Source organism: Marmota flaviventris, chromosome 8 (assembly GCF_047511675.1).
Source record: "Marmota flaviventris isolate mMarFla1 chromosome 8, mMarFla1.hap1, whole genome shotgun sequence".
Classification (NCBI taxonomy): domain Eukaryota; kingdom Metazoa; phylum Chordata; class Mammalia; order Rodentia; family Sciuridae; genus Marmota; species Marmota flaviventris.
This window is the reverse complement of record NC_092505.1, coordinates 114933976-114948272: the sequence shown is the minus strand read 5'-3', so window position 1 is coordinate 114948272 and position 14297 is coordinate 114933976. Positions and strand designations below refer to the sequence as shown.

The following is a 14297-nucleotide window of genomic DNA, read 5'->3' as shown; positions in this document are numbered from 1 at the left end:
CAGTGGGACTGATAAAGGGAGTTGAGAAGGCAAATACAGAGGTCAGTTTGTTTCCAATGCTCTTTCTAGGGAAGAATAGGGGCGATCAATAAAGTTATCAGGTCATAGATGGACTTGAATGTCAGAATGAATCCTCTGTCACTGCTGGTCCTGGAGCCAGGGACATGGTAAAGAGTATTGCCAGGTCCAAGAAGAGACTTCCAGTTTAACTAGGATTTCAGAAAAACAACAAATCATTTTTTATTCTAAGTATGTGCCACATATTTCATGGGACAAACTTATGCTTAAAAAAAGTTCATATTTTAGCTAAAATTTAAATCTAACTGGAATGCCTGTACTTTTTGCTAAATCTGCCAACCTACTGGTAAAACAATATTGCAGCAAGACTGACCTAGCAGAAGTGTCTTGGAGACACCTATAGGGACATCAGCAGAAAAACAGGTCTTCAGAGCACCTTGAAGGACAGTTGTCTTTCTTCTTAATTCATTCCCTAAAATGAACTCACATTTGACATAATTATATCTTTTATCTCCCTTTCAACTAATTATGCCCCCACCCGCACCCCAAAAGGGCATTGGGCAATGCTCTGGAGATGTTTATGATTGATGTAACTGTGGGAGTTCTACCAGCATCTGGTGGGCAGAGGCCAGGGTAGCTGATAAACATCCTACAATGCACAGAACAGCCCCCACACACAACAAAGAACCATCCAGCCCAAGATGTCAAGCCAGCCGAGATTGAGAAATGCTGCTTTAAACAAAGATAAGAACAGAGTCACATTCCTGGCCAAAGGCTCTTGGCTTCCACGGGATCTTATACCCTCCTCAAAAATAGTACACAATGTTCTGATGGTCTCAAGTGCCAGAGACTGGCACATCCCTATTGTACAGTGCTTATTTTTAAAATTTATTTGGGAGAAGCAACACTTCCACAAAAAAAAAAAAAAAAAAAAAAAAAAACTCCAGACTGCAAAATTCAGCTGACTCACATTTCACATTTCCCTTGACTCTTAAAGGGCTGAAAAATATGTAGGCCGATCAAGCCAAAGAAAAAATTTGGTTTATATCAGTGGAAGAAGTCCCATGTTCCCACATTCCCACATTCCCGCACTCCTGGTGGGCTCTGCAGAAAGCACAGGCCTTGCTCTCCCAAACCAAGTGTCCCTTGCTGGATTCCTCTCCCCTCTATAATCTCAGGGCCCCTTCTTTATTAGAAACTTGTTTTCTCCAGTTCCAAGTTCTTTCTCCTCAGTGCCTGCTTACAGATCTGAAGTGCTTCTCTTCGTGCACCAAAATTATAAGAGTGACATTTCTTATTAGTCCCTTGGTGTGCATTACATATTACCACAGGACAGAAGGCAGGAAGCCACAGTTGAAGATCACCTGGAAGCCTCCAGCATTTTACTTACCCGCAGGGATGGTTAAACTTTGGACTTGAAGTTACAAAACGAAGTTCTGAAGGAAATTTCCTTTGAACCCTGTGGTATCTCACTGTCAGATTGGGGCTTCTGTTTTTCCTGCCCAGTGACAGTGGCCCCTGGAGGACTGGAGCAGGCTGCCCCTGATATGATGCGGGCTGCAAGATGCAGGTTGGAATGTGGATTATGTGTGCTGCCATGACACAGGGGCTTCTTTAGCATAACTTACCCGGAAAGAGGGCCAGTGGAAAAGAACAACCTCTGTGTATTCATCTCACCAGGACCTGGACCTAGAGCCTGGGGCAGCCCAACCCTGCTTTGTCCTTAACCATCCTGGGCTGTGGGCTGGATGTGACATTTTGGACTCTTTGTCTTTTGCTCTAGGACCAAGGCCTCTTTTTAAGGAAGCAGATGACAAAAGAGAACGTGCATGAGCTGTGGTAGGAAACTCATATCTGAGGATTAGTAAAGGCCAGCCATGTTTGGCCTTGACTGAAAGCCGTTTGCTCTGAGGCCGATTTATATTTAGCTTCCTTCTGTTCTTTACAATTGGTAAAACCAGCTCCAGCAACACTTCTTTTGAAGTATTCAAAGGCCAAGAGGAGAAGTGAAAAAGAGCACAGGGTTTAAAGAAAGAAGAACCTAGCTCAAGTCTGCCACTTATGGAGCTGTGTGCCCTTGGACGGGTTCTTTCATCCTCTCTGAGTTTTGAGTCTTTTATCTGTAAAATGGGGATAAAAATATCTAGTGCTTATCAAGAGCTCTTTTAAAAGCGTCAGGTTTTATGTAAATGTTAGTTCTTATTTTGAACCTATTGAGCAAGAATGGAAGGTTCATCCTTCTGGTGGCAGGTTCTATAGGAAATGTCCTTAATGGAGCTTCAAGGTGTGGACAGGGCTCTCTGCCATTATCGCTTCTTGGGTCTTCGGTCACTCATCTTAGTCCCTTTTCACAGAAACGTACAGAGGAAAGAAGCTACCACCCTAACATTTTCGTAAATGCAAAAAAAAAAAAATCACCTTTTCTCTCTCTCATTCCTGGCAGGGGTCAGTCATCCAGCTTGGTTGGAACATTCCCACTGAGCGGACTGCCCCACATGGCATTCCATTCTGCTAGAAAATTCTGGGGTGATGAAATGTGGACAGATACTGTTGGGAAGATAAATGAGTAACATTTGTGAAATTATTTAAACTTTTCAAAAGAAAGACCCACATGATTCCAGGGATTTTTGTTAAGATCATTGGAATTTAAAATATGGTCGTTTCATTGATTCATGTCTGTTCTAACTTTGTTTGTTTCTTGTCCCTTGGCTTTGGAGGGGCTCAGAGTAAGGCTCCACAGGCGACTCTTCTTTTTCTTCTTTTTTAACTAATCAAAATAAATAAAAGCAGGCAGAAGATGTCAGTATGTAAATGCAGCAGCCCACCAACCATCACTCTGCGGTCCCATTGTCCTCTCCACCAGCACCCCATCTCCATTCAGGTGGGTCACAGTGTGGCCTTTGCAACACTCAGCACTTTGTACCCCTACTCAAATTGTGCCCATTGATATTGCCCCTAAGACCCTGCATAGGACTCAGGTAGCCCACCTTCACCAGGTACTGAGTGATCTGCTGAGGAGACAAATGAAGACACAAGAATCCCTGACCATGAAGAGCTCACCTTTGGGCATCATGGATTAATACACCACCGGTTGCAGCTCAGAGTGGCAGGAACTCTGAAAAGAGGCGAGTCCCCACAAAGAAGTCTGAAGATGAATCTAGAAGAATCAGGATTCTTCATGTAAGCAAAGAGAGGCAAAGGATTCTAGTAAAGGGAGGAGGGTACCCCAAGGAATGGAGATAAGAGGAGGCAGGGAAGGGGTACAGGGAAGCCACTGGGAACACCTGCCTCAAGCTGGGCATGGGAACACAGGACAAGGGGGGACTCGGCTTGAGAGAGAAGGCTGTCACAAGTCCACAGTAACACTGTTTGCCAAAAGAAGAGGCTGGACTTAATAGAAGGTGATGGAGCCATTGAAGGTGCAGCCAAGGGTCACCTTGGAAGATGAGCAGGAATGCAGATGTCAAAATGAGAGAGCAGAGGAGGATGAGGAAGCAGAGACTGAGGACCCCCTCCGTGGGGGCCAGACACAGACGTCAACGGCAGCCTTCCTGAGCTCACCTCAATCATAGATTCTTTTTCAGCCTCAAAGACAGAAGCCACGATTTCCAAAAGACAGATCCCTGCAAAACGCTTAGAAAGCACTTGCTGGCACTCCACAGGCCCGGAATTTAGTCTGAGGAAAGGCAAATGGTGCATTTTTGTGTGGTCCTGATAGCAGTCATGACTAGGTTGATAAGTTGGTGAGTCCAGAGAGAAAACACATTGGGAGGGGACCCTTGAGTACGGTCTGCAAATTCAATTATTAAATAATTCCAATAACTGTGTAGAGAGACTTGGAGGTGAATTGACATGTGAGTTCAACAGATGCCAACAAGGACTGTGAAACCTCCAGTATCACTTTTCTTTATAATTTCTCACAGGTGGAACTTTTCCCATTTGAAAATAATTCTGACTAATTATATTATTTATAACTCTAAATAATAATTCACTGTTTAAAGGGGGAAAAAATTTTTTTGAGTGAAAGCCCAAGGAAGGCAGCTGGAGATGGAACAGGTGTTCTTGGAGATGTGAGGCTTTGCCTTGCAAAAAAAAAAAAATACCTGGCTAGAGATTTCCTTTGATGATCCCAAGTCAAAGAAACTATAAAAGAGTGAAAAACATACTGTTTATTTAGCAAAAGGACTATTGCCTTACCAGGTTCCGTATCTCTAAAAGCTGGTTTTAGATCCATCCTGAACATTATGCAATGTTTGTAGAGTGTTCTGATTTCAATCAACAATAGGCCCGGTAATGAAGAGACAAAGGAAGATCTAAGACTCCTGCATCTGGTTACAAGGCTAAGCAACCTGGGTGATGCCTTTACATCACAAGAGTAAAGAGTCCAGAGAGTGACAGAAAGCACGTCTTCTTTCTCCAGCTCAGACAGAGAGAAACAGAGCCCTAAAACTTTCAAGTTACTGATCTAAAACTTTGGGAATAAGAAGTCAGTTCCAGGAAACTAGTTGCATCATTTCAGTGGGCCAGAGCAGAAAATCATGACCTAAATTTTATAATTCTTTCCAAATTTTCCAATTATTTGATGAAGCATTAGTGCTTTGGGATCTGGGATCCTTGAAGTCTTAAGACAGTGCCCTCAACACTCTGATAGGAGACTCTATGAAACCAGGTTTAATACTAGAATAAGGAGAAAAGAAAGTTCCTGCTCTGTAAAAAATCAGATTCTTCTTATAACATCACCACCCTCACAGTTTTCCCAGCATATGTACAAGAAGCAATTATGATGCCAAAGTATGAAATACAGCAAGTTTCATAACCAGAATGAATTATGGTTAATCCTCCTGTAGTAAACAATCCACTTTTCCAATCTGTGCTCCCCAGACAGCTGAGTCAGGCCTTGCTTTCCAAGTGCCTACTTAAACAAGTAGCCTGTCGGGCAGTTGCACGGGCAGGGCTGCTGGGTGGTGTAGACAGCCCATCTCTTAGGAGTTGTGTGCAGGGGACTAGAAAGCAATGGCTCTTGTGAAAAGGAGATGCTATGCTGAAGAAAAAAAAAGAAGAAGAATGCATGTAAGTTAATACTAATTTTTTAAAATCCTAAAATTCAAACATTCTGGCTTTTGAAACAGAATGAATGTTCTCTAATTCCTCAGGCCAAAACTCTTCCAAGCTGGAACTACCACCCACCATTAGAACTGCCAATTCCTGAGCACTTCTCTGCCGGCGCTGAACCTTGCATTGGACCGGCCAATCATTCATCCAGCGCTCCTGCCCTAATTCACATGATCGCACCACAGTGTTGCCAAGTGGTTTTTTGTTTGGTTTGGGTTTTATTTAATTTTTTTCATGTGTTTGATTTTTGCTCAAAGAACAGACAACCTCCACATGCAGCCATAGGACCTCCCTTTTTCTCTCATAGATGAGATATCTAGAAGCTGAGAGTCAGCGTCTAGGAGAGATGTCCTCTCCTAGTGCTTGGACCATGGGACTAAGTTAGCTGGAAAAAATCAAAACAGGCACTGAATAAGTTCATAAGACTAACCTAAAAATGTGACAGACATGGCCTTGAACATAATGTGCGGGGAGCGTGTCTCCTTATGGTGTGTGTCTTTGCTCAGTTGTCACTGGTTCCTTTGCAGAACTCCCTGGCTAAAGCTGCTGTGAAGGAACTGGCCTCGCTGCACGGCACCAAGTACACCTACGGCCCCGGAGCCACCACAATTTGTGAGTCTGGGCTTCCCAGCTGTGGAAAGAGACAATGCGCCAAAAAAGCCAACAAATGGCTCCCAGCACCTTTCTTCTCCAGTCACTTAAAGCATGTGGTTTTTGCCTTACAGTGATTATTATGAACGCTGTAATCATTTTTCTGTTAAGAGAGAGAGAAAGAAAGAAACGTTTTTCAACCCACAGAAACATTTGCTCTCTGTATACATCTACTGAGCAGCTGTGGTGTGGGTGTTGCAGGCACTCAGTGGGTGTGTAGAGAGAAAGGAAGGGTGGAGAGAGGGAAGGACGCAGGGAAGAGAGGGAAGGAGGGGGACCAGTGCATTCTTCAAAGAACCCACAGTAGGGAAGCAGGAAAAGTGGTACAGGCGCTAAGAGCTATGACAGAGCTGGTGATACAGGCGCTAAGAGCTAAGACACGGGGATGCACAAGTGAAGAACACACTGACCAATCCGCCCTGCAGTATCAGGGTCACTTCCCAAGGTAACAGCCCAGAACATTACCTGGAAGGACCTCTGCTGGGAGAAAGCATAGCGGACATGTTTGCCTGGCTAGACAGACAACAGTGTGAGGGCTCCCTGGGGCACAGGCTGCCTGTGAGGGGGTAGAGAAGCCCCTCTGGCAGTCCCCACTGGGTGCAAGCACGTGGAAGAGACACACAGCGAGAGAGCTGGGCAGGGCTGGATCACTGGGCCCGGATGCTGTAGAGATCAGCCTTCTCTGCAACAGCACATTCCACGGGACCCATTTTCAATTTTTTCTTTTTCTATTTTCCTCTTCCCTCAAGTGATTTCTTTCTGCCCCCAAATCTGAAAGGAACAGAAATATATACAAAAATAAATAAATAAATAAGACCCAGTCCTGTCACCAAGGAGCCCGCAATGCAGATGGTCCGGCTCCAGTCCTGAGCTGTTGGGGGTTTTTTAAGCTCAATATAGAATACAATTTTCCATATTCTCGGTTTTTTAAAACTGAAAAATTTAAATATTTTTCCTAAAGAAGTTCTAATAGAAATATCTCACTTCTTTAAATAACTCACTTTTTCAAATAACTCACTTATTCATAGAGTGTGAACTTCCTGTATACTATACGCCATTCACACTAGTTCCATGAGGTTTCTGTTTCCATTACACAGGACACACTTACAGGGCGGGGCAGCATCTGTCTTTTGTCCTGTCATCTCTGGACTTGAGCACATGACCAGCTCAGTGGCAGCTGCAGAGTTGTTGACTGAATTAGCAGATTAATCAGTGAATGGATGAATACGTGGTCTACATGTCAGTGGCAACTGTTGAATGAGTTGCTGACTGCATGGATGCCAGCCACGATTATTCCAGCTCCACGTTAGACATGGAGGATAAAGAAACGCAGGCCCAGCGCTGCCCTCTGGCTGCTCCCGTTCCATCCTTCAGTACAGTTTCTGCGGGGCTCGGAGTCCAGTGATCCTCCCACCCACTGCTCAGTTTTCCTGACTTTCCTAGAAGTTACACATTCTTTTCCCAGATATTATGTAGATTTTGTAATCAAACCACATACTAAGCGGTGTAGTGCACCTTAGCACATAAGCATACTGAGAATTGGGTACAGCAAATTACACACTTTCTGGAGTGTCCAACATGTCACTCTCAATATCCAGAGGTAAGATTGACTAAGTGTTTAAAACTCTGTGATCCCATTTACTAAAAAGTTGATCTACCCATAATATTTCACACAGCAAAATATTTGTCAATATAAAAGGAAAATGACAATAATTTTAACCTCCTTTCTGCACATAAAGGGTTTTTTTTTTTTTCCCCCTGCTATTTGCTCATTTCAGACCTTGCCGCTGGCGGCTCTGATGACTGGGCTTATGATCAAGGAATCAAATATGCCTTCACCTTTGAACTCCGAGATCAAGGCAGACATGGCTTTTTGCTTCCCGAGTCCCAGATCCAGGCAACCTGTGAGGAGACCTTGCTAGCAGTCAAGCATATGGCCCGCTACGTCCTGGAACACCTGTACTAGTGGAAAATTCCAGAGCCTTCTCTCAGAAACCTCACTGTGCGTTTCTGGTCTATCCTGAATTCTTACTTTTGTTTGTTCGGAGGTTTTACAGATCCTAATCTTTCCTTTAAACTTCTGTGTCTACTGAAAACTTGGGTCTTTTACAATAGATCACAATAAAACAAATCGTTGTAAAAGCAAAACATGGAAGATGGTCTACTTTGGTGGGGGGAATGCTGTGTATAGTGACTAAGTGTCACCTGTAGAGGACTTAAAAAGTCTTTGGGGATCTCCTTCCGAAGAGGAAGTGAGGGGAAGGGGAAAAATAATACAAGGGGGACAAACGAATGTCAGTAGAGGGGGCAGAGAGAGAAGAGGGGAGGGGAGGGGAGGGGAGGGGTGATAGTAGAGGATAGGAAAGGCAGCAGAATACAACAGACACTAGTATGGCAATATGTAAATCAATGGATGTGTAACTGATGTGATTCTGCAATCTGTATATGGGGTAAAAATGGGAGCTCATAACCCACTTGAATCAAATTGTGAAATATGCTATATCAAGAATTATGTAATGTTTTGAACAGCCAACAATAAAAAAAAAAAAAAAAAAAAAAAAAGTCTTTGGGGAGCCAACCAACATTAGCAGAGTGCACAGGTTATGATAGGGGGCTTAGGAAGTGAGAAGAAATAAAAAGGGAAATGGAGCATTGCAAACCCTGGTGTAGATGAGGAGGTGCCTCTTGGTCTGGCTTTTCACCTGAGCTAGTTCAGGTTCTATAATGAGCTGCCTAGTGCCTTCGAGAGCTGTGCTGAGCACTCCAAGACAGAACAGTGAAATAGAACATGGTGACACTTCTGCCCTCATTGGGCATACAGGCTATGAGAGAAGACAGATATTAAGCAAAAAAAAAAAAAAAAAAAATGATTGACAGACTCTAGAAAAAGAAAAAGAAGTTACTTCCTGATGTGGAGAGAAGACCCTCTCAAAGAAGTGTTGCAACCTGCAAAATGAGTCACCGTGAGCTGGACATGGAAGGTGCCGGAAGATAAGCCACAAGGGTAGAACAGGGAGAGTGAAGGAAGGAAGCTATGGGCAGGCCTGGGGGAGGGGAACAGGGTCGACCTCAGGAGAGCTTAGAAGTTGTGTTTAGGACCTGGAACACTGGCCTGAGAACAAAAGGAAACCACTGAAGATGTGAGGTTTAAATGACATGGGAAGAGTCTTTTCTGCACACCAGGGCACTTGAGCGTGCTAGGCACCCTGGCTGGATCAGCTGGGCCAAGGAAAGAAGCTGAAGACCACTCTGTGACTTCTTCACCACGTGGCTTGATCCCATCCGGAATTATAAGCAGATGTGCCCATGTGCAAAAGGACTGCACCAATTCCAATTTTTAAAATAGAATAGTATTTATTTAGGTTATAATTTGGGAGCATCTCTTACTTTAAAATCATAGAACAAAATATTAACTATTTCCCCTATGTGGATTCAAGAAAAATAGGATTCCACATTGAGCATAATAGGCTAAAATATCTATAACATTGTTCTAATTTTTTTTTTTTAGAGAGAGAGAGAATTTTAACATTTATTTTTCAGTTTTTGGCGGACACAACATCTTTGTTTGTATGTGGTGCTGAGGATCGAACCCGGGCCGCACGCATGCCAGGCAAGCGCGCTACCGCTTGAGCCACATCCCCCGCCCTGTTCTAATTTTTTTAAAAAAGAATTTCTTTTGGAGTCATAACAATTTGGAAATTATCAAGCCAAAGAATGATTAATTGCATTAATTGTCCACTAGATGGTAGTAGTGCAACTGCTACAATCTGTCAAGCAACCATCTTCAAAATAATTTAGCAATGTATCATTTAAATAGAGATCTTTGTTGCAAAAAAATAAATTCCCATGGATTCTTAGAAGCATTGATAGTAATAAAAAAAGGTGTAATTTAGCTAAGTTCACTATCCCCCACTCTACTTCACTTATACTCACATTACAACTGTGGGCTAAGTCCACCACAGTCACTTGAGTGACAGTTTTTCACTTCTTGTTCCACAGGGCTCTGCTTTACGCCATCTCTATCAAATAACATCAACCCCTTACTAATGGATGCTGTGGCCTAAAGTATGGAAATCATGGGGATAAATCAATTCACCAAAATCCTATATGACTACCTTCAAAAATAAAAAGGGAATCTAGACATAGTGGTACACAACTGGAATTCCAGCTACTTAGTAGGCTGAGGCAGGAGGATGGCAAGTTCCAGTCCTGGGAAACTTAGCAAGACCCTGTCTTAATATATAAATTAAAAAGGTACTGGGGAAGTAGCTCAGTGGTAGAGTGCTTGCCTAGCATGTGTAAGGCTCTGGGTTCAATCCCCAGTACAACAGCATAAATCAATTAGGAATATCTGTAGGCTTTTCTAAAATTCTAAGGCACTTTTAAGGAGAAGAAAACAGAATAGGCAAGCAAATATGTAAATATTCTCACTTAGACATCCCACATGTCTAAGACTTCCTGCACTGAGACAGTTTTGCTAAAGCTCCTGCCCCACTTACTAAAATGTGGCCGCCTGCTGTCTAGGGATCCCACTTGCTGGAGCTAAACCCAGGAAACAGAAAGAGCAGACTCTGCCTTAGTCCTGCCCAGTGCAGTAGAATCTGGTGCCCAGCTACCCAGCTGACGAGAGATGGCCAAGAGCTCCACCCAAGAGCCTCAGGCTCTGAGGGCAGCTCTCGTCCTCTCTCCTTTGATCAGCTCCTACTCTCAGAGCCAGTACAGCAGCCAATGGGCCTTTCCTTTCATCTTCACACAACAACAGTGAACACAGGAATGGCCCCCTGAATCTTTCTTTCTCAAATGGTGTAGCTAGAAAAAAGCAAGACTGAGGTTATGTGATGGCCTACAAAAGTCCTGTGTCAATGCAGGAATACTCAGAGGTAATATGATTGGCTTGTGAGAACTCTAACTTAATCAGTGCATCTTAGTTTGAATGGACCGACTAGGTGGTAACCGTAGGCAGGTGGGACATGGCTAGAGGAGGGGTCACTGACGTCATACCCTGGAAGGGTACATCTTCCCTGCAGACTTTTCTCTTTTTCCTCTCTCTGCTTCCTGCCTGCCATGAGTTGAGCAGCTTTCCTCCGTCACACCCTTCCGCCATGATGTTCTGCCTCAAGTTGAGCCCCCAGCATTAGACTGGACCTACCATGGACTAAACTTCTGGAACCATGAACCAAAATAAACTTTTCATCCAATAAGTTGTCCTTGCCAGGTATTCCTGTCACAGTGACAGAAAGCTGACTAAGACAACTGACTTTTAGGCTTCATTTATTGAACTCCTGCATGTTAAGAATTGAACGCCGCATGTTTATCTGTTTTTTCAAGCTGAGCTCTATGAATTGGTCAAACAGAGTTTCCAGAAGGAAGAGAAGAAGCATGCTAAGATACCAAGTAAATTTGGGGATTAAGCAAGGTTTTGATGAGTCTCTTAGGCCAGGTCATTGTGTTAAGGTCTGTAAACAAGTCAAGATGGCGCCTGGCATTTTGCAGAGGGAGTGGTTTGTGAAGTAATGCCAGTGAGCCATTAAGTGTGGAGATTCCTTATTGGTTGACTGCTGTATCTAGTTTATGTTAATTAAGATAAGCTGTGTGTAATGTATATATACCCTTCCTGTCCTACAATAAACGGCTCCCACTCCTGCTGTATCAATCTACTCAAGTTGTTCGTCACCCCCCGGTTATTTTGCTGCAGCCGGACTGTGGCATCATTGGACCAAGGTAGGCACTCCCCCCAAATCTCACCCGACCCACGCATCCATAGACATGTCCAGAAATGCCACCTTTGCCACAACTAATGAAGAAAAACTTTCTCTGCTGCATTTACAAGGTAGTTTTGTTTGAAATGATAAGAATCCAACCTCTACAACTAAAAGCATCAAATTTTTTCCTTCAACATACCCTCAATGGGATATCTAAAGCTATTCTAGCAATTTATTGGATTGAATTTGAAGGAGGAGAATTGTTTGAAGATCCTATTAAATCACAAGAGAACTTTCATTTCCATTTTCTAGGACGTTTCCTTTATAGTGATAACGTTCAAAGACATACAGAAAAGCATAGTTAAAAATAAAGTGATATTTTAAACTGTGGCTAGATATAAAAATCCCAGGAGTACAGAGCTCAAAAAAATGGAAAATTATTGCTGTGTGAAGCATTCAACTTTAAATTGCCTTTTAAAGAGACTAGTTTCACCTATGGTACACCACAGTCTTACATAGTCACCCTAAAACAATACAATGTCCAGTAAACATTCATCCTACCCCATACATATGACAAAACCTTTTATAAGTCTTGATTTGTTAATAGAGAATTACAATGAACCTTATATGGGTGCCAAGAAATAGCACCCACTTTGAGAGAAAGTTCTAGAACATTTTTTAAATCCATCTATTGTACTTTCAACAGAAACTAAACAGAATGGGGGCAGGGTGGGAAGGAGTTTAGATGCATTACATGGCCAGATCTTATTCAGAAACAGACAACTATGAAATGCAGCAGATATTATGGATCTAAAGATGTTCTTTTATTTATCATCAGAATCTTATCCTGAGAGATACCAGTGTCCTTAAAAACACTCATGTAGATCCCCAAAGGAAATGGAAGTGTCCTTCTCCTTAGACAGAAAATTGAAGCCCTCTCCATAGTGTTAAAACCCCTCACACAGCAAAAGTGTCAACAAAATGTATCAGAAAGCTAGAATTAAGGGAGATTTCTAGTTTTCATCTTTTCAACTTCTCTGTATTTTGCAAAATTATTTTCAGTGATCATTTGTAACTTTTAGAGTCTAAAACTAAAACTCCAAAAAGCAAAGTTACAGCATCAAAAAAATTTTTTTTCTTGAAGTTGTACACATCAAAATAAATAGGGAGAGAAGTTCTATCTTTAAAGATCACAGATACTACTTCAATCTACCTTGTGGTATGTGCTGGCAATCATCAATCTGCACCCAGCAGTCACAAACACTAAATCTCTGACCATGCCTTAGAAGCCATAGGTGTGGTTCTTAGCTCCTACCAGGTACCCGTCCCCGGGTTGCACCATCTCAGACTCTCTTGAAGCACTGGTTAGAGCCATTAGCAGGCAGCCTGCTCAGGGGCTGCAGCTCATGTTGGAGAGCCCCTCCAAGGGTGCAGCTTCCTAAATGCCAGCTCCATCTCTGCCTTTCCACTGTGCCTAGTCCAACACACCTTTAGTCAAAGCAGTGGAGCAAGCATTCATTCACTTTGGGTGTTTCTAGCTGATGAGCCTGGTGAAGGTCAAGTACATGAAGACATTTGTAAAGCCCTCCTCTTCCTTATCTTCAGGGTTGAGATGGGGAGTCCCTAGTGGGGGAAGATCAGGAAATCTGAAGTTATATCACACACCCATCAGATGAAGAGGAAGGAACAGCGTTTTGTTGTTGTTGTTGTTGCTCTACAGATAATGGGGCATCTGCTCATTGATATTTCTTTGATAATAAAATGCATCATGATGACTCTAAGGTGTTTCATATGTAACCATCTATACTTTCGCCAATGTGAAGAGAGAGTTTTGGAAAGGAAAATATAAGGGATCTGATTTTTAAAACTCACTTTATTCCGTGAGGTTAATTCCCTTGATTCTGGGTAATGGTGTTATTCTCCAAAATAGTCCATAATTAACTAAGTTGTGTTCAAGACTAAAGATACCCTTAGATGGTTTTTACATGGTAGACAAATGGATTGCATCAATTCAACTTTCTAAAAGCACTTTTTTGGCACCTACAGCATTCAGACTCTGGTTACTATGTCCAAAGAATAGACATGAAAACATGGATATTTGGGGGCTGGGGCTATGGCTCAGTGGCAGAGCTCAGTGACAGAGTGCTTGCCTAGCACATGTGAAGCACTGGGTTTGATCCTTAGCAGCACCACATAAAAATAAATAAATAAAATATAAATAAATAAATATTTGTCCATCTACAAAAAAAGGAATATGGATGTTTTCTTTCCCTCCGGGAGTCCTCAGGCTGTGCTAGGAATCGGGGTTCCCTCCAAGGACAGGAAGAAGAAAAGGGGGAGGAGGGGAGAAGTGTTTCTTTTATTCTTTCTATAATGCTTGCTTCTTTACCCAACAGGGGTACAGAAAACTATAACAAAAATATGACCTCGTAAATACTGTGTGGGGAACATGTTTGCTTCCTCCCCCCATATTTATAATATTTCAGCATATTCAAAATATCTTGTAAATAAAATGTTGTCAATTTAGTAAATTATAATCTATATTCATAAACATATTTTACATTATTAAGGACCACCACCCACCAAGGTCCTGTGATCAATATCCAAATTCATCTCATGCTCAAAGAGTGAGACCTGCCTGGGACTTGTCTGGAACTAAGAGTTGGTACCTTTTCAAACACTGAAAAGAAAAACATCTCAAGTTTTTAGACCATCACTTGACATAAATACTGTGTCATTTAAGGACAACAAGATCTATATCAGGATTTTTTTTTAAAGCATTTTTGAAACTTTGTTGGAAATAGCTTGGAAAAC

General features: G+C 42.4%; 1 protein-coding gene across 1 annotated transcript in view; it reads left to right on the top strand.

Annotated features, from left to right (window-relative positions):
* Positions 1 to 7747, top strand: part of Cpb1 (carboxypeptidase B1) — a 30522-nt gene extending 22775 nt beyond the window's left edge. Inside the window, exons 10-11 of the mRNA XM_027934036.1 lie at positions 5658 to 5742; positions 7560 to 7747. Coding sequence (XP_027789837.1) covers positions 5658 to 5742; positions 7560 to 7747 — 273 coding nt within the window. The remainder of the gene's footprint in view (positions 1 to 5657; positions 5743 to 7559) is intronic.
* The last annotated feature ends 6550 nt before the right edge of the window (positions 7748 to 14297 follow it).